Source organism: Calypte anna, chromosome 5A (genome assembly GCF_003957555.1).
Source record: "Calypte anna isolate BGI_N300 chromosome 5A, bCalAnn1_v1.p, whole genome shotgun sequence".
NCBI lineage: Eukaryota > Metazoa > Chordata > Aves > Apodiformes > Trochilidae > Calypte > Calypte anna.
In genome coordinates this window covers 40,321,054-40,345,842 of record NC_044251.1, presented here as the reverse complement: position 1 = coordinate 40,345,842, position 24,789 = coordinate 40,321,054, and the positions used below count along the sequence as shown (strand labels likewise).

Below are 24,789 nucleotides of genomic sequence, written 5' to 3'. Positions count from 1 at the left end.
ACAACTTCTGCAGCCTGCATTTAAGAGGTACTCAGTTATTTCAACTTTTCAATTATACCTTAGTGAGTTCAGCTGTCTGTACAAGTTTATTCTTGCTTCCAGCATACATCATCTGCTGTTCAGGTTTACATCCTGTAGTTGTTTGGAAAAAAAAAAAATTTAGTTGTTTTGACTGAAACACTTAAAGCTTTTTTTTTTTTAAAGAATATCAATTGAAAGCTCAAGTCTCCATTCAGAGAAGTAACCTATTTTTTATATATTATCATCCTTGCTCTTACTTTCCTATCTAATACTTTAAAGTGGAAGACAGACAGAGGCAAGACAGAGGCAAGACAGAGGCAAGACAGAGGCAAGACAGAGGCAAGACAGAGGCAAGACAGAGGCAAGACAGAGGCAAGACAGAGGCAAGACAGAGGCAAGACAGAGGCAAGACAGAGGCAAGACAGAGGCAAGACAGAGGCAAGACAGAGGCAAGACAGAGGCAAGACAGAGGCAAGACAGAGGCAAGACAGAGGCAAGACAGAGGCAAGACAGAGGCAAGACAGAGGCAAGACAGAGGCAAGACAGAGGCAAGACAGAGGCAAGACAGAGGCAAGACAGAGGCAAGACAGAGGCAAGACAGAGGCAAGACAGAGGCAAGACAGAGGCAAGACAGAGGCAAGACAGAGGCAAGACAGAGGCAAGACAGAGGCAAGACAGAGGCAAGACAGAGGCAAGACAGAGGCAAGACAGAGGCAAGACAGAGGCAAGACAGAGGCAAGACAGAGGCAAGACAGAGGCAAGACAGAGGCAAGACAGAGGCAAGACAGAGGCAAGACAGAGGCAAGACAGAGGCAAGACAGAGGCAAGACAGAGGCAAGACAGAGGCAAGACAGAGGCAAGACAGAGGCAAGACAGAGGCAAGACAGAGGCAAGACAGAGGCAAGACAGAGGCAAGACAGAGGCAAGACAGAGGCAAGACAGAGGCAAGACAGAGGCAAGACAGAGGCAAGACAGAGGCAAGACAGAGGCAAGACAGAGGCAAGACAGAGGGAAGACAGAGGGAAGACAGAGGGAAGACAGAGGGAAGACAGAGGGAAGACAGAGGGAAGACAGAGGGAAGACAGAGGGAAGACAGAGGGAAGACAGAGGGAAGACAGAGGGAAGACAGAGGGAAGACAGAGGGAAGACAGAGGGAAGACAGAGGCAAGACAGAGGGAAGACAGAGGGAAGACAGAGGGAAGACAGAGGGAAGACAGAGGGAAGACAGAGGGAAGACAGAGGGAAGACAGAGGGAAGACAGAGGGAAGACAGAGGGAAGACAGAGGGAAGACAGAGGGAAGACAGAGGGAAGACAGAGGGAAGACAGAGGGAAGACAGAGGGAAGACAGAGGGAAGACAGAGGGAAGACAGAGGGAAGACAGAGGGAAGACAGAGGGAAGACAGAGGGAAGACAGAGGGAAGACAGAGGGAAGACAGAGGGAAGACAGAGGGAAGACAGAGGGAAGACAGAGGGAAGACAGAGGGAAGACAGAGATAGTGGAGCCAGAAACAATGAATCAATCAGTGGTCTCCTCATGCACCTGTGTTTCTGCCCACAGCAAACATCAAACAGCAGCCAGACCCGAGTCACAACAGCCAACAGAGCAGCACCTCCTGCCACTGCAGCAGGGAGCTCATTACAACACATCCAAATTTTTTTGACCTCTTGCTATTCCTGGAAGATTTCCATGTCTCTGCTAGTTACACTTACACAGCTCTTTATAGCTTATGCCTTTCAGCTGGAGACAAACCAAGAACAATTCAAGTCAGTTTGAATTTGTTTTTTCTCCTAATCCCTCCCTAAATTCTGAATTAGCAGATCAAGGTGATCCCCTCCCCACCCCCAAACACAGCACAACTTCAGTTAACTGCTATTTAGTGTCCCAACTAATTGATTCATTGTTTCTGGCTCCACTAACCACTAACTTCTTTGCAGAATTTTTTTTTTTGAAACACAAAACCTCAAGGAAAAGGCTTTTCTGCAGAAGTTTTCTTAGAAGTTCCTAGATGTGAATGTAATTTTAAACCTTGCCACTCAAAAAGAACATGGTCTGAGCTCTCTTTCTCCTACCAAACACTAAAAGTCTGCCTGCTTTCCTATTTCAGAGTCTCTCAGCAAGTTTCTTACTCCTGTTGTAACTCACAAACTACCATCCCTTCAAAAGAGAAGTAACACCCAGAACACTCATGCAGAGATGTTCGGGTAACTTCAGAAGAGTATGCTCAGTAGTAGCTAAACTTTTACTAATTCTGAGTAATGAAGGGTAAAACAATGCAATTTTTTATCTCCTAGAATATAACAAGGATAATTCAGTAAAACCAGCACCCTGTCCTGTTACAAAACAGAGATGGAAGCTACAGGAACAATTCAACTCTGCAAGTCCAAGTCAAGTCACAAACTATTTCACTTCATTAAAATTAGAGTTTCCTATGCAAGGAAACCCTGTCCCTAACATCCAAATAGCCAGATGTACAGAGGTAAACAGAAAGCCTCAGAAACAGAGTTGTTACCTTCCAGTCCTCTCCTCATTAAGCTCCTGAGCCTTATCAGGTCATATTTTGAGGATTCCCCAAGATATATGAGGACAGGGAGACAAGAGATACACAAGATTAAACCTTGCATGACTAGCTGCAGAGTGCTCCAGGCTCCTTTCCCTCACAGGAGGGTGTTGCTGAGCACATCCCTGAGAACACATTTAATCAGACACACCTTTTGGCCAGTTATGCAGGAAACTGAAACTTCTGGTCAGCCTTCAGAAACAGAAAAAAAAAAAAAGAATCTCTTGTCTCATACATCCCAAGTGCCCGGAGAGTGAACCCCAAAGGCAGCAAAAACCTGGAGCAATTAAGGAGGTGAAGGCAGCTGGAAAAGTTGAGACTTGTCAAGAACTGATGGTGAGCTAATACACCAGAGATTCCTCTCTGCCAAAGAGATAATGTCTCCAGATAATGGATAATGCCACTGCTTTACAGCACTTTGCTTCCTGCAGTAACATAAGCAAATCTAGAACCATGACTTGAGCACTGAGCACTCATTCCATCTTCCAGAGCAAAGAACACTCCCATATTTACAGCAGAGCAGCAACCAACCATTAAGTGTTCACTTACCAACTGGACTGGAGAAGATAAAGCACAGTGGATAAGAAACTCTTCCATCATCATGCTGATATTTGTAACTATACACAATGAATGTTTTTTCTGAGGTTAAAGAAAATAATTGTATATAAACATCAGCTATCAGAGGCACAAGTCAGCTGTATTTTAGAAGATGTTTTAAATTTGATAAGCAGCCTCACTGTTCTGTTTTCACTTCCATATTTGACTTTCAGGACTGGCCCCCCTCCTGCCTTCACCAACCTCTACCACAGCTGTCAGGGCTCTCTCTGTTTCACAGAGAGCTAAAAATCACCCTTTTCATCAAACATTCACCTCCCAGCTTTGGAAAAAGCCTCCCACACCCACACGGTGTTTCTGCCTTAATGAAAACCAAATTCATTCTTTTTTTGCAGACTAAGCACTTCATTGTTTCAGGTATTTAACTGAATTTGACCTCAAGTTTTAGCTAGGACTCCTACTTGATAGCCTCCTACTGCAAAGCCTCAGAACAGCATGTGGAATTGTGCCAGGTAGCTTTTGAGGCTAATGGAAGCAGGTATTTTCTTCACCTATAAGTAACCCTCTCCTTTCACCTAGTTAGAAAATAATTGACTTGCCCCTCTTTTTATCATAAACCTGAGGGACTCTGAGTCAGTAACTGCAGCAAAATAGCAAGGGCCACATTCTGAGAAAAACCCAAAATGGATCCTAAGCTACACAGCACTTTTCTATACGTACAGGTGGTCACACACAAAAGCTTCACTCCTTTACATTAACAGCAGCACAGCTTTGCTTTACTTTCCCCAACATTATATAGTCTCAAGGGAAGTAATATCTCAGGAAAGGCTTAAATGTGGCAGTCAGTGTTTCAACAAAGGGGACAACTACTCAGTTGCACCATGAGAGCTGATCCCTGAGTTACCTCACCAATAAAATGTCAGTAAAGTCACTCGACAGGCAAGTGTTGGTCTAAAAATGTGAAGTCCAACTTCACCCATTTTGAAAAGCTTCCAGGAGTGAGACCAAATGTCAGCAGCACAAGAAGGATATCGAGGTTGTCTCTCAGGCAGCTCATCTTTTAGCTCATCAGGAGAAATGCCCTGGTGACATGAAACACAAGCAATATCTGAACAAATCATCTTGCACGTGAAGGTATATTATGAAGGCTAAAGCACAGTAATGGCACAGTGAAACAGCTGTGAGTTAGAGAATACATCTACCCTTGAACCAATAACCAGCTCTCACAAATCACCAGAGCTGTTTAGAAAAACCTGTGTGCTAATAGATTCCTATGACTAAACATAGAATTAATGTTAGCATGAATAATCATCCCTATTTTAGGCATAATGAGATTAGAAAACATTTCTGGCTCCAGCTGAACACTCTGGCAGCCACCATGCTTTCCTAACTCTAGTGCTAAGCAGAAGTAAGCAAGCACACACCAGAGGAGCTCTTAAAGGCAGCCACATAAATGGTGCTGTTAAAAATTTACTCCTTCCCATGAGCAAGCAAAGAAGTCTCCATTCTATTTAAATGTTACCTTCTACATTCTAGGGAATGAGAGCTACAGTTAATGCTTAAATCTCTGGGAAGGGCTTAATTTTGCCCTGTGTACCATTAAGAAACACTACATGCTGGGCTGACCTTATTATGCCATCTATCACATTTAGAGTCTGCAAAGGATTAACAATCCTTGCTTCTAATTGATGGTGGATCAGCTCAGAGTCAAATATGCAGATCTACAGAGAAACATAGCAGGGTTCTCTTCAAAAAAGTCAGCAGGTGCCAAAGATGCTTTTCACACAGTCAGATCCTAACAGCTTTAACACAATTTTTTTTTTTGTGCAATTAATTAGTCAACCCAATTGCTTCTGCACAGTTCCACTATTAATAGTGCTGTGATTTACATGCAGAGTGACCATGCATTTAAATAAGCTCATGACCCAAATTAGATTAAGAGTTTGATAACAGTTTGAAACTAAGGCAGTACCTTAGAGACAACAATACATTGCAGGCTGAAGATACTCTTATTTACAATTCATTTAACAAACCTCATGCTCCTCATCCAGCACCACCAACTGCTTATCCTTGTCGATTTTCACTATAAATCAAAACAAAACACAGATCAAGGGTTTTTCAAGCCATTTATCCAACATATGCATGAAGCTTTTTAACATCTCCCCACAATTATGTTCCTTGTGATCCATTCTGCTGCTTCACTCTATCCCATGACCTCACAAAATCCCTGCAGAGAAGCGTGCAGTCTGAGTGCTGTGCATTGCAATGCACTCCTCTCAAATGCCAGGGACAGAAATGTCAAACTCACCCATTAAAGGCTACAAAACGCTCAACATGACTGTGCCATTTTGGTTGTACTATCATTTTACAGGGGTAGATTGAGCTGCAATTAAGTGTAAATTCTCTATGAACAGCAGATGAAGTCTTGCACTGCAAGAACAGTGTTGCTTTACTGTTAAAACTACAGGCAGAATTGGAAGTGGTGTCCAGACAAGAAACAGCCCTTTGGCTCAAATTTACCTTCTGCAGCAACATGAGAAGGAAAAGAGGAGACAGAGTTTTCCTGCCATTTCTGACAGCCATGGTTTTAACTTACTGATAATGGCAGCATTGTTGGTTTCTTTACGAAACCGGAATTTTCTCAGTTTCTCCACCAGGTCTTCAGCAACATCACAAACCACCAGAGATTCACTCTACAAAAAGGAAGATGACAGAGGGGGAGGGACAGGATAAATCTTTCTAGTAAACCAACAAAAAATCCCCATGTCCTATCCATGTGTGTGTGCAAGCTCTACTAAATGAACTACAGGCAGCCTGTCCAAAGTTTCAGGACATAAAGATAAAAAAAACAACAACCAAAAAAACCCCAACACTGCTGAAAGCAGCTTTTAAAAACAAAACCAGAACACTCATCTGTTTCAACATCCCTCCTCAAAGTCACACGGTTAGCTAGAAATATTTTCTTAGCTGTTCCTGAAGTGGGATTATTCTCACAGCTCTTCAAAGTAAACAAATTTTACAGTTCATTTGCCCAGATAAGAGCTGAAATAAGGAAGCCCTACAGAGTGGCAGCAAAATGCCTAAAGTAATTTAAGTTTTTGGAGCTTAAATAGGAGCTAGTATAGGTATTTAAAAAAAACCCAAAACACTATGGGGAGAAAGCAAAGGTCACTGCTTATTTATAACAATTTTTAAGATTTACACACCTAGAAAACATTTAGGATATTTAAAGAAAAAAGCACACATGGGCTTCCACATCACTAACTCCAAGTTTTCAGAAGCAATGTTCAGATCACAGAATCACAGAATTGGCTGGGTTGGAAGGGACCTCAGAGATCATCAAGTCCAACCCTTGATCCACTCCCACTGCAGTTCCCAGCCCATGGCACTCAGTGCCACATCCAGGCTCTTTGGAAAGATCTCCAGACACGGAGAATCCACTACTTCCCTGGGCAGCCCATTCCAATGTCTGATCACCCTCTCCAGAAAGAAATTCTTTCTCATCTCCAACCTAAACCTCCCCTGGCACAACTTGAGACCCTGCCCTCTTGTCTTGCTGAGAGTTGCCTGGGAAAAGAGCCCAACCCCCCCCCTGGCTCCAACCTCCTTTCAGGGAGTTGGAGAGAGTGATGAGGTCTCCCCTGGGCCTCCTCTTCTCCAGCCTCAACACCCCCAGCTCCCTCAGCCTCTCCTCATAGGATCTGTGCTCGAACATCAGGGGGATGACTGATAACACGTCAGTCATCACCCTGAAGATGGGGAAGGAAACCATTATTTCACAAGCAACCCTGCAGGTTGTCTCTCATTACACACCCCAGTTTTAAACTGTACCAAGCCAACCACTGCCATTTCCTGAGCAACATCTTGTACACACAACCTCTTATGGCCACAGCCAAGATGCAAGCCAGGCAGCTGCTATTTATCTCCTCAATCTTGTTCATGCTACAGCACTTGTGAGTTCCTAAACCATCAAGGCTTTCATGCAGAAACAACAGTAACTCAAGACTTATTTACCAAAATTGCTCCAACAGCACAAATAGTTGCAAGATTACCTATCACAAGCTCTACTGGAGAGCTATTTCACCAAGCTAAATCACTGCTCATAATTCAGAACTATAATTCAGTACTATCTAAACTCCCAGTTCTGCCTCCTCACATTCAATGTTGGATTCTTTAGGAGCTTTTCCTCAAAAAGCAGAGCAGTGTTCTTCCTTCCCCACTTCCAAAAATCAACTAGCAACTATCCCGTGTTTGCTGTTTCTCTTAAAAAGATTTCCACCTTGACCAAATGCTGGAACAAGTCTCATGCCTCTGCTTCCTTTTCACAGCTGGAAAGGAAATCAGGCTCTCCTGTCACAGGACAGGTCAGGCACTGCATGTGCAGCCTTTATTATTTTGCTTGTTCCCCCTAAATTTTAAAGATTTTTGGCTCCCTCTGATATACAAATGTTATTAATACCCTCCCGCATTATTTCAGGAAGTCTCTACTTAAAAAGAAACAACTCAAAACAACAGAATTCAGGGCTGCCTTTCCAAGCTGAAGTTACATTCTGCATCAGACCCTGGTTTCTGAAGGAAGCATTTCTCCCAGTCCTCTGGGGTCAGCAGTTTCCAGCCATCTTCCAGCAGACACTGCAGGGGAAGCACTGCTCTTGTTTTTCCCCAAACAATAAATCATGGAATGGTTTGGGTTGGGAGGGAGGTTAAAGATCATCTAGTTCCAACCCCCAGGGACAGCTTCCCCCTGTGCAACCACATAAACACAAACCCTTAAAAGTTAAAGGCTGTGCCAGCACGGCCACATCGGATTGGGATCTGCTGGGGGCTAAGATGACACTTTAGTGGTTGGTTTAAGAAAAAATTAAAGGAAGACAACAGAAAGGACTGCAGAGACACGGGGCACACCTGCCAACCCGCAGAGCAGGGGGGTTCCTGTGGGTTAACCTCAGCCACCCTACACTACACTCCAGTATTTATCCGGATAGAGCCCAACAGCTCACAGGTTACTTCAAACAGCTCCTTCACTACTCTCCCATCCCTCAGCACCCAGCAGGAAAACCACCCAGGAGGTGCTTTAACCAGGTGAGCGCGGAGCAGCCCCCGGGGAGGTGAGGGCACCGAAAGGCAGCGGCTGGCCCTGAGGAGAACGGCTCCCGCGCTCTCCCCTCCGGAGGCACCTGCTCTGCCCTCACACCTTCCACACCACAGAGACCCCCCCTCCCCTATCACAGCCGGACCGACCCTTCCCGTTTCTCCCTTTCCCTCCCCTCACACCCCGGCTGCTGCCCCCCCCCCCCCCCTTCCTCCTCCTCCTCCTCTCCCTCAGGCAGCGCGTGCTCCCCTCACCATCTTGCGCGCGCGCAGCACCCGCCCAACCGCCGCCGCTCGCGCGCCCGCAACGGAAGCCGCCGCCGCCCGCCGCCTCCTTGACTGAGCTACCCCCCCCCTCACACTGCGCCTGCGTGCAGCTGGCCCCGCCTCTTTAACCATTCTAGCCAATCAGCATCGCTGTTCCCGCCGAGGGGAGGAGGGCGCGCCACCCGCCTACGGGGAGCGGGAAGGCTCAATGGGTTTTGAGTGAGGGAGATTGGGGGGGAGGTGGAGCGGCCGCCGTTGCTGGGCGCGGCCCGCGTTCTGCCGCCATTTGCCCCGCCTGGTTGCCATGGCGCCGAGGCCACGCCCCCTCGTCATGGCAACGCGAGGGGCCGTGTGCAAAGGGCGCTGAGTGCTCGGGACTCGGCAGTGCCAAGGGGGGGGGGGAATGGGAAGTTGGGGTTTTCCCGTTTTTTCTGAGGTTATTGTGCCTCCAAAGAGAGGATATTTAAATCCCGACCCGCAGAGGATCCGCCCGGTGCCTGGTCAGGGTAGGGTAAGGAGCAGGCTGTGGGGTGGGGACACACAACAGTGTTAATTGAGGCCTGGAAGGCCTGTGAGGAGCTGCACGGCCTGTGCTGGAATGCTGGAGAATGCACACAGGAAAACGAGTGTTTAAAATGCTGGGGTGTCTCATTAAACATGACGAAATTCAGGTATTGCTCAGGTTTTGTAAGCTCTGCTGCTCGTGGTACTTGTTTATTCAAGGGCCTTTAGCTTCTAAGCTGCCATTGGATGATTCCCAGCTGAGCCCCATTCTGGAAGTAAACCAGAATTCGGAGCTCAAACGAACAGACACTTCCCTAATGGGCTGTTGTTGGAGAGCTGCCTCGATGCTGGAGGAAATATCTGCCCTTCTTTGTGCTGCTGGGAATTTAAGCTCCTGGGACAGAAAGAAAAGGCCTTCCCAGTCATCCCTTGAGAGTACAAGTATAGAATATCATCACTTTGCTCACTCGGAGAGAATGTATGGGAGAAGACTTCGTATCTCAGGTACAGCCCAGTGCAGATTGTATTCATGACTTAGATGCCAGATCTCTCAGATTGCAGATTTTCAACAAGAGCTTCAGGAAAACGAGGGATGTGCAGGATTGCTGAGCAGCTGTTGGAGCATCACTTCATCTCTGCACACTCCTCACTACTACTATTTCCTCCCACGGCACGGCACAGGAAGGTCGGTTGTTTGTTTCGGTATAGCAAAGCCTGTTTGTGTGGTGCTCTCTTTGGGTTTAAAACTAAACATTTAACTTTAAATCTAAACAGATTCAGTTCAGAGGAGTTTGGCAGCATCCCATCGTCACTCGAGGTCAGGTTTCCAAGCGCCAAGGCTGTCAGGGTGAAGGCAGGGAGGCGTTTGTTGGCGGGAAAGCCGTGTTCACACTTTGTTATTGTAACGCTTGGTGCCAACCCGGGCGGCGGGGGAACCCCCGGGCTGTTGCTAGGCAACGAGGCCCCGCCCACCTCCGGGCAAGCTGCGGGCTGTGACTTCACTCCGCTACTGCGCATGCGCCTGCACTGCAGCAGTCAATAGGATGCGGCGCTAGGACAGCAGCAGGGAAATCCCCGGCGCATTGCTAAGCAACGAGGCCCCGCCCACCTGCGGGCAAGCTGCGGGCAGCGGCTTCGCTTAAAAGCGCTGCGCATGCGCCATATGGGGACGGGGGAGGAACCGGCGGGCTCGCTGTGGTGAGGCGGGCGGAGCGGCCTGGTTCGGGGCGGCCCGGTTCGGCCCCATGGCTGCTGTGTTCCTCGTCACGCTCTACGAGTACTTGCCGCTGTTTTACATCACCGTGGTGTTTGTCTGCTTCCTCGTCACCAGCGGCCTGGTGCTGGGTTGGTGAGTGCGGTGTGGGGGGGGGGTGGGGGAAGCGTTGCTGTGGTGACAGCGCGATGGGTTCTGGTGACAGATCGATGGGGCCTGGTGACAGATCGATGGGCCTTGGTGACAGATCGATGGGTCTTGGTGATAAATCGATGGGTCTTGGTGGCCTGGAGGGGTCATGGGGTGGCATTTCGTGGGGTGATAGGAGTTGGCACCCCGTGGGGGGTGAGCTCTGGGGGGGGTGGGTGGGACAGCACCGGGGCTGTCACTGGGTTTGGGGGGGTATTGAAGAAAGGAGGGAGGGGATGTAAATAGGGGTAGAGGGGCTGCTCCAGAGGGAGAAAAGGAGGAGGAAAGGTACTGTTGGAGATGTCCCATCTGCAAAATCTTGGAGGTTGATAAAATGAGCAGATAAATGAGTAAGGTGCCAGGTGTTAGGTCCCGTAGCAGCTAAATCTGCCAGGCTTTGAGGCAGGTAGGTTGCTGTGGAATGGGGTACCCAGGGCTGCTGATGGGGCAGCAGTTTGTTCCAGTGCTGGAGCTCAGAGGAGAAGGGGATGTTTCAGGTGAAACAAACAGGATACTGGGATGGGGAGAAACCTTAAACAATTGATAGAATCATGGAATCATAGAATCATAGAATTGGCTGGGTTGGAAGGGACCTCAGAGATCATCAAGTCCAACCCTTGATCCACTCTCACTGCAGGTCCCAGCCCATGGCACTCAGTGCCACATCCAGGCTCTTTGGAAAGATCTCCAGACACGGAGAATCCACTACTTCCCTGGGCAGCCCATTCCAATGCCTGATCACCCTCTCCAGAAAGAAATTCTTTCTAATCTCCAACCTAAACCTCCCCTGGCACAACTTGAGACCCTGCCCTCTTGTCTTGCTGAGAGTTGCCTGGGAAAAGAGCCCAACCCCCCCCTGGCTCCAACCTCCTTTCAGGGAGTTGGAGAGAGTGATGAGGTCTCCCCTGAGCCTCCTCTTCTCCAGCCTCAACACCCCCAGCTCCCTCAGCCTCTCCTCATAGGGTCTGTGCTCGAGTCCCTTCACCAGCCCAGTTGCCTCCTTTGGACCTGCTCCAGCACCTCAATCTCCTTCCTGAACTGGGGGGCCTAGAACTGTACTGGATGTGATAAAGTGTAAAGAGAGGAGGTGAGTGGAAGACCCAGACCTACTCATGTTTGAAAGGGCACAGCAAAGGTGCCACTGTTGCCTTTTTCAGCAACAGGTCCCTTGAATGTCTGTAGCACAGTTTGGTTTCTGTTCTGTTTGTTTCCCACTAGGGAGTGTCTGTAAATATAAATACTGATACTTGCCAAGCATTGATTAGCCATAAAAATGTTTTATGGAGAACTGAATACACCACACTTGTGTTCTTTCTGGAGAGAATAAAATTGAGTTATTGCATTGCCCTCACTGGATTAACATTAATATCACTGTAGTGCTCTGCTTCAGTGTTTTCCTCCCTTTGTGTCTCTGTGAATTACAGACCTTTCAGCTGTTTGTTCTTTTGGCAGCTTATAAATATTCTGCTTGACTTTTCCTTTAGTGCAAAGCCTTTCCCCCATGTACAGCACTGTGTTAGCTGGTCTGGCTCACACAAATGCCCTCTATTGCTTTCACTGTGATTGAAGCTTATCTTCTGATCTTTCAGACACACTTTGGAAAGGTTTTATTCCTGTTTTGCATTGCCTCCCCTAGTGCTGGGTCGATGGTAGTGAAGGCAAGGTTGGTCTTTTTGTAGCCCTTCTACAGGGTGAAGCTGCACCTCTTTCTTTACCTGGGAAGAGGGGTAGTAGAAATTCTTTTCCTACTTCTCTCAGTCCCACTGCACACTGGCAGCATTACATGGCCATCCACATCCACTTTTGCCCCTGTGCTCAGCCCTGGGGAGGCCACAGCTTGAGTCCTGTGTCCAGTTCTGGGCCCCTCAGCTCAGGAAGGAGATGGAGGTGCTGGAGCAGGTCCAGAGAAGAGCAAGGAGGCTGTGAAGGGATCCAGCACAAGTGCTGTGAGGAAGGGCTGAGGGAGCTGGGGGTGTTGAGGCTGGAGAAGAGGAGGCTCAGGGGAGACCTCATCACTCTCTCCAACTCCCTGAAAGGAGGTTGGAGCCAGGGGGGGGTTGGGCTCTTTTCCCAGGCAACTCTCAGCAAGACAAGAGGGCAGGGTCTCAAGTTGTGCCAGGGGAGGTTTAGGTTGGAGATGAGAAAGAATTTCTTTCTGGAGAGGGTGATCAGGCATTGGAATGGGCTGCCCAGGGAAGTAGTGGATTCTCCGTGTCTGGAGATATTTCCAAAGAGCCTGGATGTGGCACTGAGTGCCATGGGCTGGGAACTGCAGTGGGAGTGGATCAAGGGTTGGACTTGATGATCTCTGAGCTCCCTTCCAACCCAGCCAATTCTATGATTCTATGATTCCCTCTCCCTTTTTTGCTTCACCAGTTCTTTACATTCTCTTCACAAGGAACTGATACTGAATCATGAATCAAATAAATCTCCTGCACGTACATTCCAAACCAATTATCAATTTAATCATAATTTATCTGCTTTTAATTAAATGCTTTGCAGTCTCCTGTTGTTGAACATCTAAAATAGGTGTGCCAGAAGATCTCTACCTCTCCACCCATGCCTATTGATCCTTTTTGGGCTACAGGATGTGCAGCAGGGGCTGTCCAGATGGGGGTTTATTTCAGGATCAGGGATTCCTAGGTGCAGATATTATTGCACTGTATGTAAATAGATAACAAACTGTCTTCAGACTGTTTTTTTAACAACTTTTAGTCCAGTAGAAGCAGCAGGCAGGAGCTCAGCATGTATGAGTGTGGTCAACTTCTACCTTTAGAGCCTCCAAGCAACTTCAGGGTGTCTGCAGCTGCAGTTCAAGTGCTCTTGAACTTACTTTGAAAACAACTTCATCCTTTATTTGCTCCAAAAAAAGAGTACTACAAATGTACATGCTGTCACATGAGGACATAAGAATTGATATATTGCTGTAATGACAATTTCTTCCCTTCCTCCCCTCCCCCTTTGTTTTCAGCATGAATGATCAGCTTGTTTTATGAACCTGTTTGTGCTGGTGTTGGACAGCCTGAAAACCACCAGCTGCTGAGGAATGTTCATGTTTCCATTTGCAAAATCCTGCACTGCTGGATTGAGCAGCTGCTTTTATGGCCAGCCCTGGATTCTTGTGGCTCTGCTCAGAAAGTCTAAGTAGGTTAATGCACAGGTAGCTGTGCTGCTAGAGCCAGCCCTTGAGATGGGCAACAAGAAAGGAGTGGGATTGAATCATAGAATCATAGAACTGGCTGTGTTGGAAGGGACCTCAGAGATCATCAAGTCCAACCCTTGATCCACTCCCACTGCAGTTCCCAGCCCATGGCACTCAGTGCCACATCCAGGCTCTTTGGAAAGATCTCCAGACACGGAGAATCCACTACTTCCCTGGGCAGCCCATTCCAATGCCTGATCACCCTCTCCAGAAAGAAATTCTTTCTAATCTCCAACCTAAACCTCCCCTGGCACAACTTGAGACCCTGCCCTCTTGTCTTGAGATCAGCTGCATATGATCCTGGGCATTGTTTGGTTTTTTTCAGCTGGAGATGGATGCTCCTGTTAGGAGGAGCTTTTGAAGAATTTAATTAATGAATGAAATAATTGATAACTCCTGCCCTCCTGCCTGTTCTAAACTACCATTGCTCTGAAGGAATTAGTTTCCCCCTATACCAGCAAATAGGCTGATAGAATGTCAAATCATAAAATAAAACCAATAATTTCTTTAATCCTTAATACTTAGAGAAACACTGTACCTTGTTGTTAAACAGAAAAGGCCTTTCTGCCTTCAGCTGCTGCTAGAACTGTACTGGAGCCTTTTTTCTGTGCCTGCTTTACAGGGTGATTAGCCTGGTGCTTCCAACCAGTGAAGAGATTTGCCAGAGAACAGGGTTTGGGGTTTTTTTGGTGTTTTTCTTTTTTCTTTTTTTTCTTTTTTTCCTTTTTTTTTTTCTTTTTCCTTTTTTTTTCTTTTTCCTTTTTTTCTTTTTCCCTTTTTCCCTTTCCCTTTTCCCTTTTTCCCTTTTTCCCTTTTTCCCTTTTTCCCTTTTTCCCTTTTTTCCCTTTTTTCCTTTTTTCCCTTTTTTCCCTTTTTTCCCTTTTTTCCCTTTTTTCCCTTTTTTCCCTTTTTTCCCTTTTTTCCCTTTTTTCCCTTTTTTCCTTTTTTTCCTTTTTTTCCTGTTTTCCTTGTTTTCCTTGTTTTCCTTGTTTTTTTTTTTTTTTTTTTTTTTTTTTTTTTTTTTTTTTTTTGTTTTTGTGATTTTTTACTTTGGATTCAGCCAGATGGCATAAAAACAGGAGGCATTTTTATGTGTGGCTGGAGAGATGAGCTCCATTGAGTTTTGGATGCTGGATCAGTGAAGCAGCTGCTGCACCTGGTTCCTTTGTGAGAGGTTTCACTGGGAAGCCAGCATGGATGTGATTCCTTGCAATCACCCAGAGATTTGGCTCTCCATGTGCATCAGGATGGCTGAGCACCCTTTATTTTATTTATTTTTATTTATTTAAAAAGAGCCTGGATGTGGCACTGAGTGCCATGGGCTGGGAACTGCAGTGGGAGTGGATCAAGGGTTGGACTTGATGATCTCTGAGGTCCCTTCCAACCCAGCCAATTCTATGATTCTATGATCATGGCATGGAAGAAATGGCAATGAAATTCAGGGCAAACCCAAGGGATTTCTCAAGGATGGAGTTCTAAACAGAGTGTGTTTTCCACCAGCTTCATTCTCTGTTCTATCTGTCACACTCAGGCATGAAAAAGGCACAAAACAGCAGAGATTTGTTAGACTGCCAGGAACAGGTTGTTGCTGTTGAAAATGACTTTGAGAATTGATGTTGGGTTTGGGTTTTTTTTTTTTAAAGTGATTTCTTCAGCTTGAAAATCACTTTTGAGTGATGTTTTCCCCTGTTAGCCTTCCAAAGGGCACCCCTCCAACACCCCTCAGTAGAAAGGAGGCCCTGTTTTTCTTCTTCCTCTTACACCCAGGAGTTGGAGAAGATTCTTAAACCCAGGATAAAAAGCAGCAGTTAAGCCACAGAATTGTTTGGCTTGGAGCTGTTTTCCCTGCACAAAGTGACTTGGAGCAGTTTTCAGCCTGATTACATTGAAGTTGGCAGTGTCCTGTTCAGCTTGAGTTATCAATCTGAGCCCCATCTTCCTGGAACAGCTGCTATTTTGGTCTGCTAAATGGACACAACTGATGGAGGGAAGAGCCCATGCTTCATGCCATTCAGAGTTTTCTAGCACCCAATATGCTGATGGCTGCAAAATCCCAAATTCAAAGCCATTAAGCAGGCCATGCTCTCAGCTGTACAGGTGGCAGCACAAATTCAAGTGCAGCCTGAGCTAATTAATAATTCCTTTCTCAAATGCATTCACAAAAGCCTCCCCACAGCTTTTCCCTGGTGCCTCACTAATGAGATGGGGCTGGATTAATGCAGTTAAGAAAAGCTCTTCAGTGTCCAAAGTAGTCTCCTGATTGCATATCTGGGACAGTTTCTCTAAGCAGCTTTTGGTTATTGAAAGTTATTTGCTGTCACCTTAAAGTGAATTATTTTTAGCCAGGTGTAAAAGGAAGTCTGTTCTGGAGCTTGTACATCCTGATCTTCTGCAATGGTTCTTGTAACAGCCCCAGGCAATGTGAAAATCTTGGGGTTTTTAACTGATGTAGAAATAATATCAAAATATTCTGGTTCACTTGCTTTAAAAGTTTTATGGACAGAGTGCTGGAACCCTGAGAAGCCAGGCTGAGGGATTGGGGTTGTTCAGCCTGGAGAAGAGGAGGCTCCCAGGTGAGCTCAGAGCAACCTTCCAATATCTGAAGGGGCTACAAGAAAGCTGGGGGAGGGCTTTGGACATGGGGGGGTAGGGAGAGGACAAGGGAAATGGGTTAAAACTTGGAGAGAAAGGGGAGATTGAGGTTGGACATGAGGAAGTTGAGAGAGTTGGGGGTGTTGAGGCTGGAGAAGAGAAGGCTGCAATGGGGAGACCTTAGAGCACCTTCCAGTGCCTGAAGGGGCTCCAGGAAAGCTGAGGAGGGACTGGGGACAAGGGCAGGGAGGGATGGGATGAGGGGGAAGGGTTTCCAGATGGAAGAGAGATGAGAGGTGAGGAAGAAATAGTTTGGTGTGAGGGTGCTGAGCCCCTGTGCCAGGTTTCCCAGAAAAGCTGTGGCTGCCCCATCCCTGGCAGTGTCCCAGCCCAGGTTGGATGGGGCTTGGAGCAACCTGGGCTGGTGGGAGGTGTCCCTGACCATGGCAGGGGGTGGGAATGGATGAGCTTTAAGGTCCTTTCTGAGCCAAAGCATTCTTTGATTTATTTTGATTCATAGGGTGTTTAAACTTTTAAACTTTAGCTTCATTATTCTTTTAGGGTCAGACTGTCACTGGGACAGGGTGCTGGCTTCCACTTTGAGGGGTCTTGGAGTCTCAGCTTTGATTCAGAGTCTTGACTTTTGCACCTGATTACTGACTCCAAAGCAGAGGCTTCATGGCCTCTGATTTAATATCAAGATAGGGTTATAATTGAGGTTTACATAGGAAATGGGGATCTTAGTCTCCCCTAACAGCATTTGTCTGGCTGTAGTTACAGCTAGAAATATCCCAGGCCTGAATGACTGACTCTAAGGTCTTCCTTGGGAGCACACAGTGCATTGAGGCTGTTCCATCTTTGCAAATAGTTTGGGTTTTTTGGTTTTGTTTTTTTTTTAGGGGTTCCTGTGCTGGGAATGTGCAAGCAATGTCATTTGGGAGAAAGCTCAGGGCACCACTAGAGGGCAGTGACCATTGTCATTAATTTTAGTCTCTTTCTACAGAGGCAGGACTGAAGTATTCCCTCTGTAGAGATTTTCTGCATCACTGTGAAGACTCCCACCTTCTGCCACGAGAACTGGAGTCAGATTGGGAGGCTGTATTGTGCAGGCATCCTGGCAGATACTCTGCAAAGCCAGGCTAGCTCTGTTTGTTGTGCTGCTTGCTATTTAGAGCTGAAGGCAAAATTAAATGTGTCAACACTAACACTTAACCCACTTGTTCTTCTTGTTTCATGTCTCATAGGTTTGGGTTGGGTGTTCCTGTTATTTTGAGAAACTCAGAAGAAACAGAATCCAGCACCAGAGTGCTGAAAAAGCAGATGAGACAAGTGAAGAATCCTTTTGGGTTAGAAATCCTTCATCCTGCTACAGCTTCAGTAACAAGTCAGTGGGGTTCTGATGTGCTTGATTTTTTGGTCACTTTGGATTCCTGAATTTAGTGCTTCCTGTATTCTTCCTCTGCCCTTTTCCTTTCTCAGAACTCCTCAGAAACGTTTCCTCCCATCATTACAACAGAAATATTTTTGATACAGCTTCTAAATGTGGTGCTCTTAAATATAAAATGTTTGGGTATTTAAGTACAGTTAATTCCTGTTAATGAAACACTTCCTGCTGTAACAGATTTTAAAGAAACAAACACGTGCAGGTTGCCAGCTACTCTGAGCTGTTTTGTAAACTTAACAAAACTATGGAATTCTGTAGAATTTATTATGAAATTTATGCCACCCACTTAAATTAAAACCAGACTTCCAGTGGTGTTTCTGTTACTTGTAATGTATAAATAAAACTCCCTCTCTTTCTATCCATTCTGAATTCAAATATCTGAATATCAAATATCTGAATAAAAACTGAATTCAAATATCTCTTTGGATCAGAGTTCAGGTAATCCCTGACACCCTTGAAATCACCCACACAGAAATGAAATCCATGCCCTTTGGCATCACTGGGGAACAGGAAGCAAAGCTGGGCATCTCCCACCAGCACAGATGTGGAGCTTTGCTATGAATGAGAAAAGGGTGGCAGCAATTTTACCCCTCCCTCAACATAAAAAAACCCAAACCAACAATTTTTAGTCTTGTAACTTGGATTTTCCAGGAGATTTGAGTGCTTGAATTTGGTGCTGATCCTGTAACTAAATGTCTGAATGTTAGTAGGTTGGATACTTGATTTTTAGAGAAGAAATGGAGCACGTGGATGTTCTTTTTATCCCCTCTGCATAATCAAAAGGGCTTTGTTTGTTGAGAGCAGAGAGGTTGCTGTAGGCCAGTGATCCAATTAATACCATTATCTAAAGAGGGAATGGACTTTGGACTCAGGGCTGTGCTCCTGGCTCTGCCAGTGAGTCTGGAAGTGTTACCAGAAGTTTAAAATTTACCTTCTGTGAAATGCACATGCTGCTTTTGTTGGCTTCATCAGCCATTTTATCTCCTCACACCCACTTCCTCATCTCCATGGGTTTTGATGAGCACTAAACCTAGACTAAACTCTTAGGAGATTTTCATCACTATAATAATCTGAGACACTGGAGCTGTTTTCTGCCCTCTTAGAACCTCTACTTAGTAGTTCCAGAATTCCTGCATGTTGAGTTGATGAAATCCTTATCTCCTTTCTACCAGAGGGGCTCACACTGACACCAGATTGTCTGGAAGACTGTATCCTTACCTGCTACTGGGGCTGCAGTGTCCAAAAACTCCATGAAGCCTTGCAGAAACATGTCTACTGCTTCAGAATAAAGACTCCTCAGGCCTTAGAGGATGCTCTCTACAGCCAATACCTCTATAAACAGCAGTACTTGTATCCTTTTTTTATAAACTGTTTTGACAGAATATGCTAATTTGTTGGCAAAGCCCAGACTTGCCAACACTCCTTCTTGGCACAAGGTATTTGTGTACAAATCCCACGAAAAACACTCTTCAGGCAAACATCAGGTGGATACACAATTGCAGCCACACTGGTTGTTTTCCTTGACAGGCACCAAGCATTAAAAAAAACGAGAAGGAAGAAAAATATTGTCAGTTACCAGAAGATGCTCAAGTTGTGGATTTTGGCCCCGTGCCCAGATCTCGCTATCCCTTGGTAGCATTGCTGACGTTAGCAGATGAAGAAGACAGGGAAATATATGATATTGTAAGTCATATAAGATATTGTAAGTAATATAAAAAAGCATTTTAGGGTCACTCTGTTGCAGAGCTGAATGTTTCAGGTGACAGGCTTCAATGAAACAGCTGCCTTTCCCTGTGCTCCAGAATTTGGTCCCTAATTTTGTCACTGGTGACTCCCAGGGGAGGGTGGCAGGGAAGTAAGGGTAATTATTATGTAAAAATGATGTGTGCCATTCAAAACATGCTCCTGGTTTTCACAATGCTCATATCTGTGGTAAGCCCTGTGGTCAGGTGAAGTAGGGTTGGGATAGGCTGGGAAACTTCTGATTTTTCTGGTCACATAAAGCTGCAGTAGAGTTCTTGTGCTGATCTGAGCTTTTGGATTGCTCTTGGCAGAGTAGCAGGATTTTTTTTTTAAGTGTCTGGCACAGATATCCAAGCTGATTGGTGACCTAACTGCTAGGAACACAGAAATTACCTTTCCATGACAGACCCAAGTTTGTGTAATGCAGTACATTGTGTCTCTGCCTCAGCTTCAAGTCATTTATAGGAAAGTGTGAAGGTCCTGCAGGAGACTGATACAAGATACCTCCCCAAAAAGGTCTCCTCCTGATTTCTTACCATTAAAGCAGCTTCAGCCTTGTCACATGCAGTTCAATATTCCTTCTGAGCACTTAACTCCTACTCAGAATTGACTGATTCTTCTGGAGACACACTTATTTTTTCATTTGGTTGATAATCTGATAGCACTCACTGCTTGAATAATAATACAAATAAGCTCAGGAGTAAATTGCCTTAAATCCACTGAAATATTTTCTAGGTGTTCATTTGGAAATTGTGATCACACCAGTGCCAAAGAAATCTGTTTCTTTTCCAAGTAATGCCTCTCCTTGGCTTCTTGTCACTTGACCTTAAGGTCTGCCTTCCTCCCTCTTGTCCCCACATGAGATTTTCCCAGATTAGTACATCTCTGTTTAGAGCTCAGATGAGTTTAATACAAGGAGACTCTAAATTTCATATCTGAATGTGTTTGACATCAGCATTTGTAAGACATCTCTTTTTTTTCCCCATAATGTAGAAGAAAGGGCTGGAAGGAGAGTTGGGGATGTATTTTTCACCTGGTTTTGGATAAAAGAAACACAACTAGAGTCTCCTAATTGTCCAGTCAAAAGGGTAACTCCACCTGAACTGCTTCCCAGATGAATGTCAGAATTGCTGCTTTGTTGTTGTTGAAACAAACGTGTGAAACATAAATCAATGTGGATGAAACTATTACAGAAATTATTTGAATACTGGCAGGGCTGAAGTGGAGGAAGATTCAGATCTCAGGCCTGTGTGTAAAACAGAAGATTGAGAAGTAACTTGGTCGTGGTGTACAAGTGTTTACAGTGAGAAAATAACTCCAGGGGAAGGAATTCTATAATCAAACAGCTCACCATTTCCTCTAGATCACAGCAGAATATATTTCTGTGCATAATTCTCTGCCACAGGACAGTGTAACAGGGGAGACAACAGCTTGAAGACAGAGATCCTTGCATGAGGAACCACTCACAGCTAAAAAGTTGCCTGGGGGTGTGAACAAATGGAACCAAGAACATGCATTGTCCTGGGAAATCACTTGTGCTGTAGTGGGGAACATCACACAAAGAAACTGAGAACTGTTTAGTGTTAAAATTGTATGAAAACACAAAAGTTGTCACTTTTTGGCTTTCAGATTCCAAAGCAAAGCAAATAATGGTGTGGCTTTTTTTTTTTTCTGAGGCATTGGGATTTAGAAAAAAAAAAAGACCCTATTGCCAAATTATACTAAATTCAGTTACTGTAAATACACATATATAGGCATATAGGGTACATATATATATTTAAACCCTGCATGTAGTTAGCCATGTAGTGGATTTTTGAAGTGCAAGTTTGATTTGCCTTCAATTTTATTTTTTTTTAAACAAAGCATCTTCTGTAATTCATTTCTCTCTTGACAACTTCTGGGAACTACAATATTATTGAATTTCACTTTCTTTTCCCTCTAGCTTTTTAGAGGCTATTATGTCATTTGGGCAGGGTGAGGAGTATTAGGCACAGCATGAAAGCTATGTCCTTTCATTTTCAGAAAAGTGACTCTAAAGTCCTTTAATCCTTTCCAGTGAAACTTGTCTTTTGCCTGCTCAGTTTACAAGCCAGTCAGCCCCACTTCTAAATACTTTTTGGAGTCTAAAAAACTGCTACCTGTGCATTTGTGAGGGAAGTGGGAGAAAGTAAGGAAGACTTTGCCTTTAACAAAGGCAATTCCCCTGTAATTCCACACTCAGATTTCAGCTGGCAGCCTCATCTCTTGTGGTGGAGACAGCCTGGGTTGTGGGTGCTGTACAGGAGTTAATGTGCATGAACTCACTTGGGGCTTGGTTGCTGTGGAGAAACTCCTTGAGTCTCTCAACTTCTCTCCCACCTAGAAGGAGTTTCAACATGGTTGAAGTTCTGGTTGTCTAAGGAAATGTCAGAGGTTGTAACAAAGTATGCAGACTTCCAAACAAACTCTTCTTTATGAGCATGTAATGACAACTAGTCATTAAATCTAGGTGTTTTTCTTTGTGCAGATTTCAATGGTGGCTGTAATTCACATTCCTGATGAGAGCTACAGACTTTCCTGCAGAATATTGTATCAGTATCTACTTCTAGCTCAAGGTCAATACCATGATCTGAAGGTAAGCTGAATATTTTGAGTCTTCTTTCATTTGGGTGACAGCATTAAGTCTAGTTTGTGTAGGCTTTCAGGAGCCTAAAATTTGTATAATGCTTTTATTGTCACTCAAAGAACTGAATAATAGCTGAAACTGAGTAGTTCCATCCAAAGTTACTGTAGAGAAATATTTTATATTAAAATATTCAAGATTTCCTGGAGAAATTACTTGCTTCTAGTCCAGGAGGCTTAGGTCTTGTCCACTTATTAAAGCAGCAGTAAGACAGCAACTACCTGTAAAATGCTTCCTCTCTACAGAATGTTTATTACCTCCTTGCTAGTCTCTCAAACCAGCATTTTCTCCAGTGCTGCACATCCTTTGGGAAAGCCTCAGAAAACATTTATTTTTTCTAATTTCTTTTTACCTCACTGCAAGCACAGGGGTGAGGAACCTGCCTGGCAAATAAGTTAAACCAGTGCTCCCATTATTCCAGTCCAGTTCCCCTTATCTCTGCACGTTGTGGGACCATCTTCATGCTGTGTGCCTGTCAGGCAGTTGATGAAGTCATTCTTTGTGATTTATATTACTATAATTAAAAAAATAATATATGCTATTGATAAGTTAGAAACTGGGCTAAATTAATTCCATTGAATCAATTAGCATTCATTCAGAACTAGATTTGTCCAAAGAAATGTTTGTTCAGGCCCTTTTTTTCTGACATAATTGATCTATGTAAACTTCTTCTATTGATTCCCTGAAGCTTTCTTTTTTTACTGTTGTAAAAACACTCCTTAAACTGAACATAAATAACAGTGCAGCTGCATTTTCTGCAGTTGTATCGTGTGTTCTCTGTGGGCATCTTTGCCTGGGTTGTAGTTTACAGGCTTTATTAAGACATCATGCCTGGAAGAATTTGCACTCCACATAAAATATGAGAAAAGAGTAGGAGGAGGTTGTAATATAAGCAAGATTGGAATAGCTTGAGTGAAGTAGACTTGACAGCTTGGTGGTTGTATTTTTGGTAGGAATGGATGATGGAAGTGTCCCTCTAGGCAGACAGAATGAAACACCAGAAACAGAAACCTGAACTGCTCAAAACCTGGGCAGTTCTGTTAAAATTCCTGTATGTACCTTGCTTTGATTCTGCTAAGGTTTGATGATCTATCCTGCATATTTTCCCAGTGCTTTATGTAATTTTATGCTTCTCAAATATCTTCAATTAAAGGCAACTCTCAGGACTCAGGCCAAGAGGGAATCTTGGCACTGTTTGACCCAGTGGAAACCAGAGACTCTGCCCCAGTGGGACTTGCATCGCAGGGGTGTGTTCAGGTACCAGGGGAGAGTTAGTTGCCTTCTAAATCTTTGTGTCTGTGTGTATTTTAGCAACTCTTCATGTCTGCAAACAGCACTGCACCACCTTCAAGCAACACATCCCCTGGGGAGAGCAGCACTGACAGAAGCTTGCTAGAAAAGGTCGGGCTGGCTGAGGATGAAGCAGAAGTGCATGAAGAAAACAGCAAGGACTGTGTTGTTTGCCAGAATGGCACAGTGAACTGGGTACTCCTGCCCTGCAGGCATGCCTGCTTGTGTGATGCCTGCATTAGGTATTTTCAGCAGTGTCCAATGTGCAGGCAGTTTGTTCAAGAGTCTTTTCCACTTTGCAGTAAGAAGGAGCAAGATGAAGATGCAACAACCCATGTCATTCAAGACGTCCATTCTGGAAGAGGTTTTTAATGGTGGGGGAAAAAAAAAAGAAGTGGTTGTATGCACCAAAACTGAATGCAGAAAACAGACTGTTTATGGGAGGATCTTAGTAGCATTAACTTGGAGGGTTTTGCCTTTTATTGCTAGGTAATTTTCTGCTTCCTTATTTGTCTTTGCTCCATATGCTCGCAGGAACACTACACTTATCCTTGCTGTGTGGACAGGAGAAGTGTGTAGGATGTCTTAGAAGGATGGGATTTTATTTATAACTTCTTACTAGTTTTTCAGGGAGTACTATCAGTGGTTATCTTGATTACTAAATTTAGTATATCTACTAAAAAAAAGAGTAAAACTTAGCAGTGAAGTTGCACACAGCTCATTCTATATTTATTGTCTTTAAAAGACTAGAATGATAGATCATTTTAACTCAGTGTAATTTAAAAACATAGCACTTTACAGAATGCATCAAATGAAGGAAAGTAAATATTCTTCATTATTAAACCCACATGTATTTATTTTGTAGGTGAGGGCTGGAGCATGGCAGAAGCTGAGAGATGAAGGTGTGATTCTGGACACTGTTTCTGGCTGCTTTGAAAGATCTGTGTGTGTGTGCATGTTTGTGTGCAGGGAGGGACTTAGAATGAGTGCTTTTTGTTGCTTGGTTTTGGATTGAACAAATCATTGCTGGCACTTTCAGGCCTGAGCCTCTGCAATGTCATCTTGAGACACAGACTTTGAATCTTGTTAGTAGTGGCTTTAAGAACTTGTTCTCCATGCAAACGTTCATTAATTGCTCTGCAGAGTGGTTATTTGGGCAGTTTTGGGGAGCTATTCTTACAGGAGTAGCCTGCTTTGGGGCATTTCCAACTCCTTTTACTTGGGTTGTCAGCCTGGTTGCAGACTTAACCATTTACCTTTTATCAATAGCCCAAGAGAATCTACTTTAATTAATTAAGAAAGAAGCTAACAAGCAGCAGAAAATTATTTCTTTTTCCTTCCAATAGTGTTTTGTCAAAAGCAATAAAAGTGGCTGTTGAGAAGTGAAATTGTTGGCTTGCTTCTTGAGAGAGCTGAATTCTCCTGAAGACAGGCTGGGTTTCATGTCTCTTCATATA

General features: G+C 44.7%; 2 protein-coding genes across 6 annotated transcripts in view; one reads left to right on the top strand and one right to left on the bottom strand.

Annotated features, from left to right (window-relative positions):
• The window catches only part of GMFB (glia maturation factor beta), a 23,876-nt gene extending 15,315 nt beyond the window's left edge, over positions 1–8,561 (bottom strand). For 2 of the 3 annotated variants that reach the window (XR_003987657.1, XM_030452095.1), the window contains exons 1-6: positions 8,482–8,538; positions 5,732–5,828; positions 5,169–5,218; positions 4,168–4,217; positions 3,130–3,212; positions 59–132 (exon numbers count right to left, since the gene is read on the bottom strand). Coding sequence is in view for 2 of the 3 variants with exons in the window: in XM_030452095.1 (XP_030307955.1) it covers positions 59–132; positions 3,130–3,212; positions 4,168–4,217; positions 5,169–5,218; positions 5,732–5,828; positions 8,482–8,484 (357 nt within the window). In the remaining variant the exon portion in view is untranslated. Of the gene's footprint in view, positions 1–58; positions 133–3,129; positions 3,213–4,167; positions 4,218–5,168; positions 5,219–5,731; positions 5,829–8,481 lie in introns of all 3 variants that reach the window. The other variant, XM_030452094.1, reaches the window with a different exon arrangement.
• Positions 8,171–24,789, top strand: CGRRF1 (cell growth regulator with ring finger domain 1). Of its 3 annotated transcripts, XM_030452092.1 has the most exons (7): positions 10,184–10,345; positions 17,438–17,577; positions 18,810–18,987; positions 19,173–19,320; positions 21,887–21,994; positions 23,354–23,527; positions 23,635–23,655. In XM_030452092.1, the coding sequence occupies exons 1-7, from the start codon at positions 10,242–10,244 to the stop codon at positions 23,635–23,637; spliced, it is 855 nt and encodes a 284-aa protein (XP_030307952.1). In that variant the 5' UTR covers positions 10,184–10,241; the 3' UTR covers positions 23,638–23,655. The 3 variants fall into 3 exon arrangements, with proteins under 3 accessions (XP_030307953.1, XP_008499242.1, XP_030307952.1); XM_030452093.1 differs by lacking the exon at positions 10,184–10,345 and adding an exon at positions 8,171–8,217 and having other exon boundaries at positions 23,354–24,789; XM_008501020.2 differs by having other exon boundaries at positions 10,151–10,345; positions 23,354–24,789.

Coding starts and splice junctions, on each gene's coding strand:
- CGRRF1 (XM_008501020.2), top strand. CDS start 10,242: ATGGCTGCTGTGTTCCTCGTCACGCTCTACGAGTACTTGCCGCTGTTT. Junction 10,346..17,437: donor AGCGGCCTGGTGCTGGGTTG/GTGAGTGCGGTG, acceptor CATGTCTCATAG/GTTTGGGTTGGGTGTTCCTG. Junction 17,578..18,809: donor TGCTACAGCTTCAGTAACAA/GTCAGTGGGGTT, acceptor CCTTTCTACCAG/AGGGGCTCACACTGACACCA.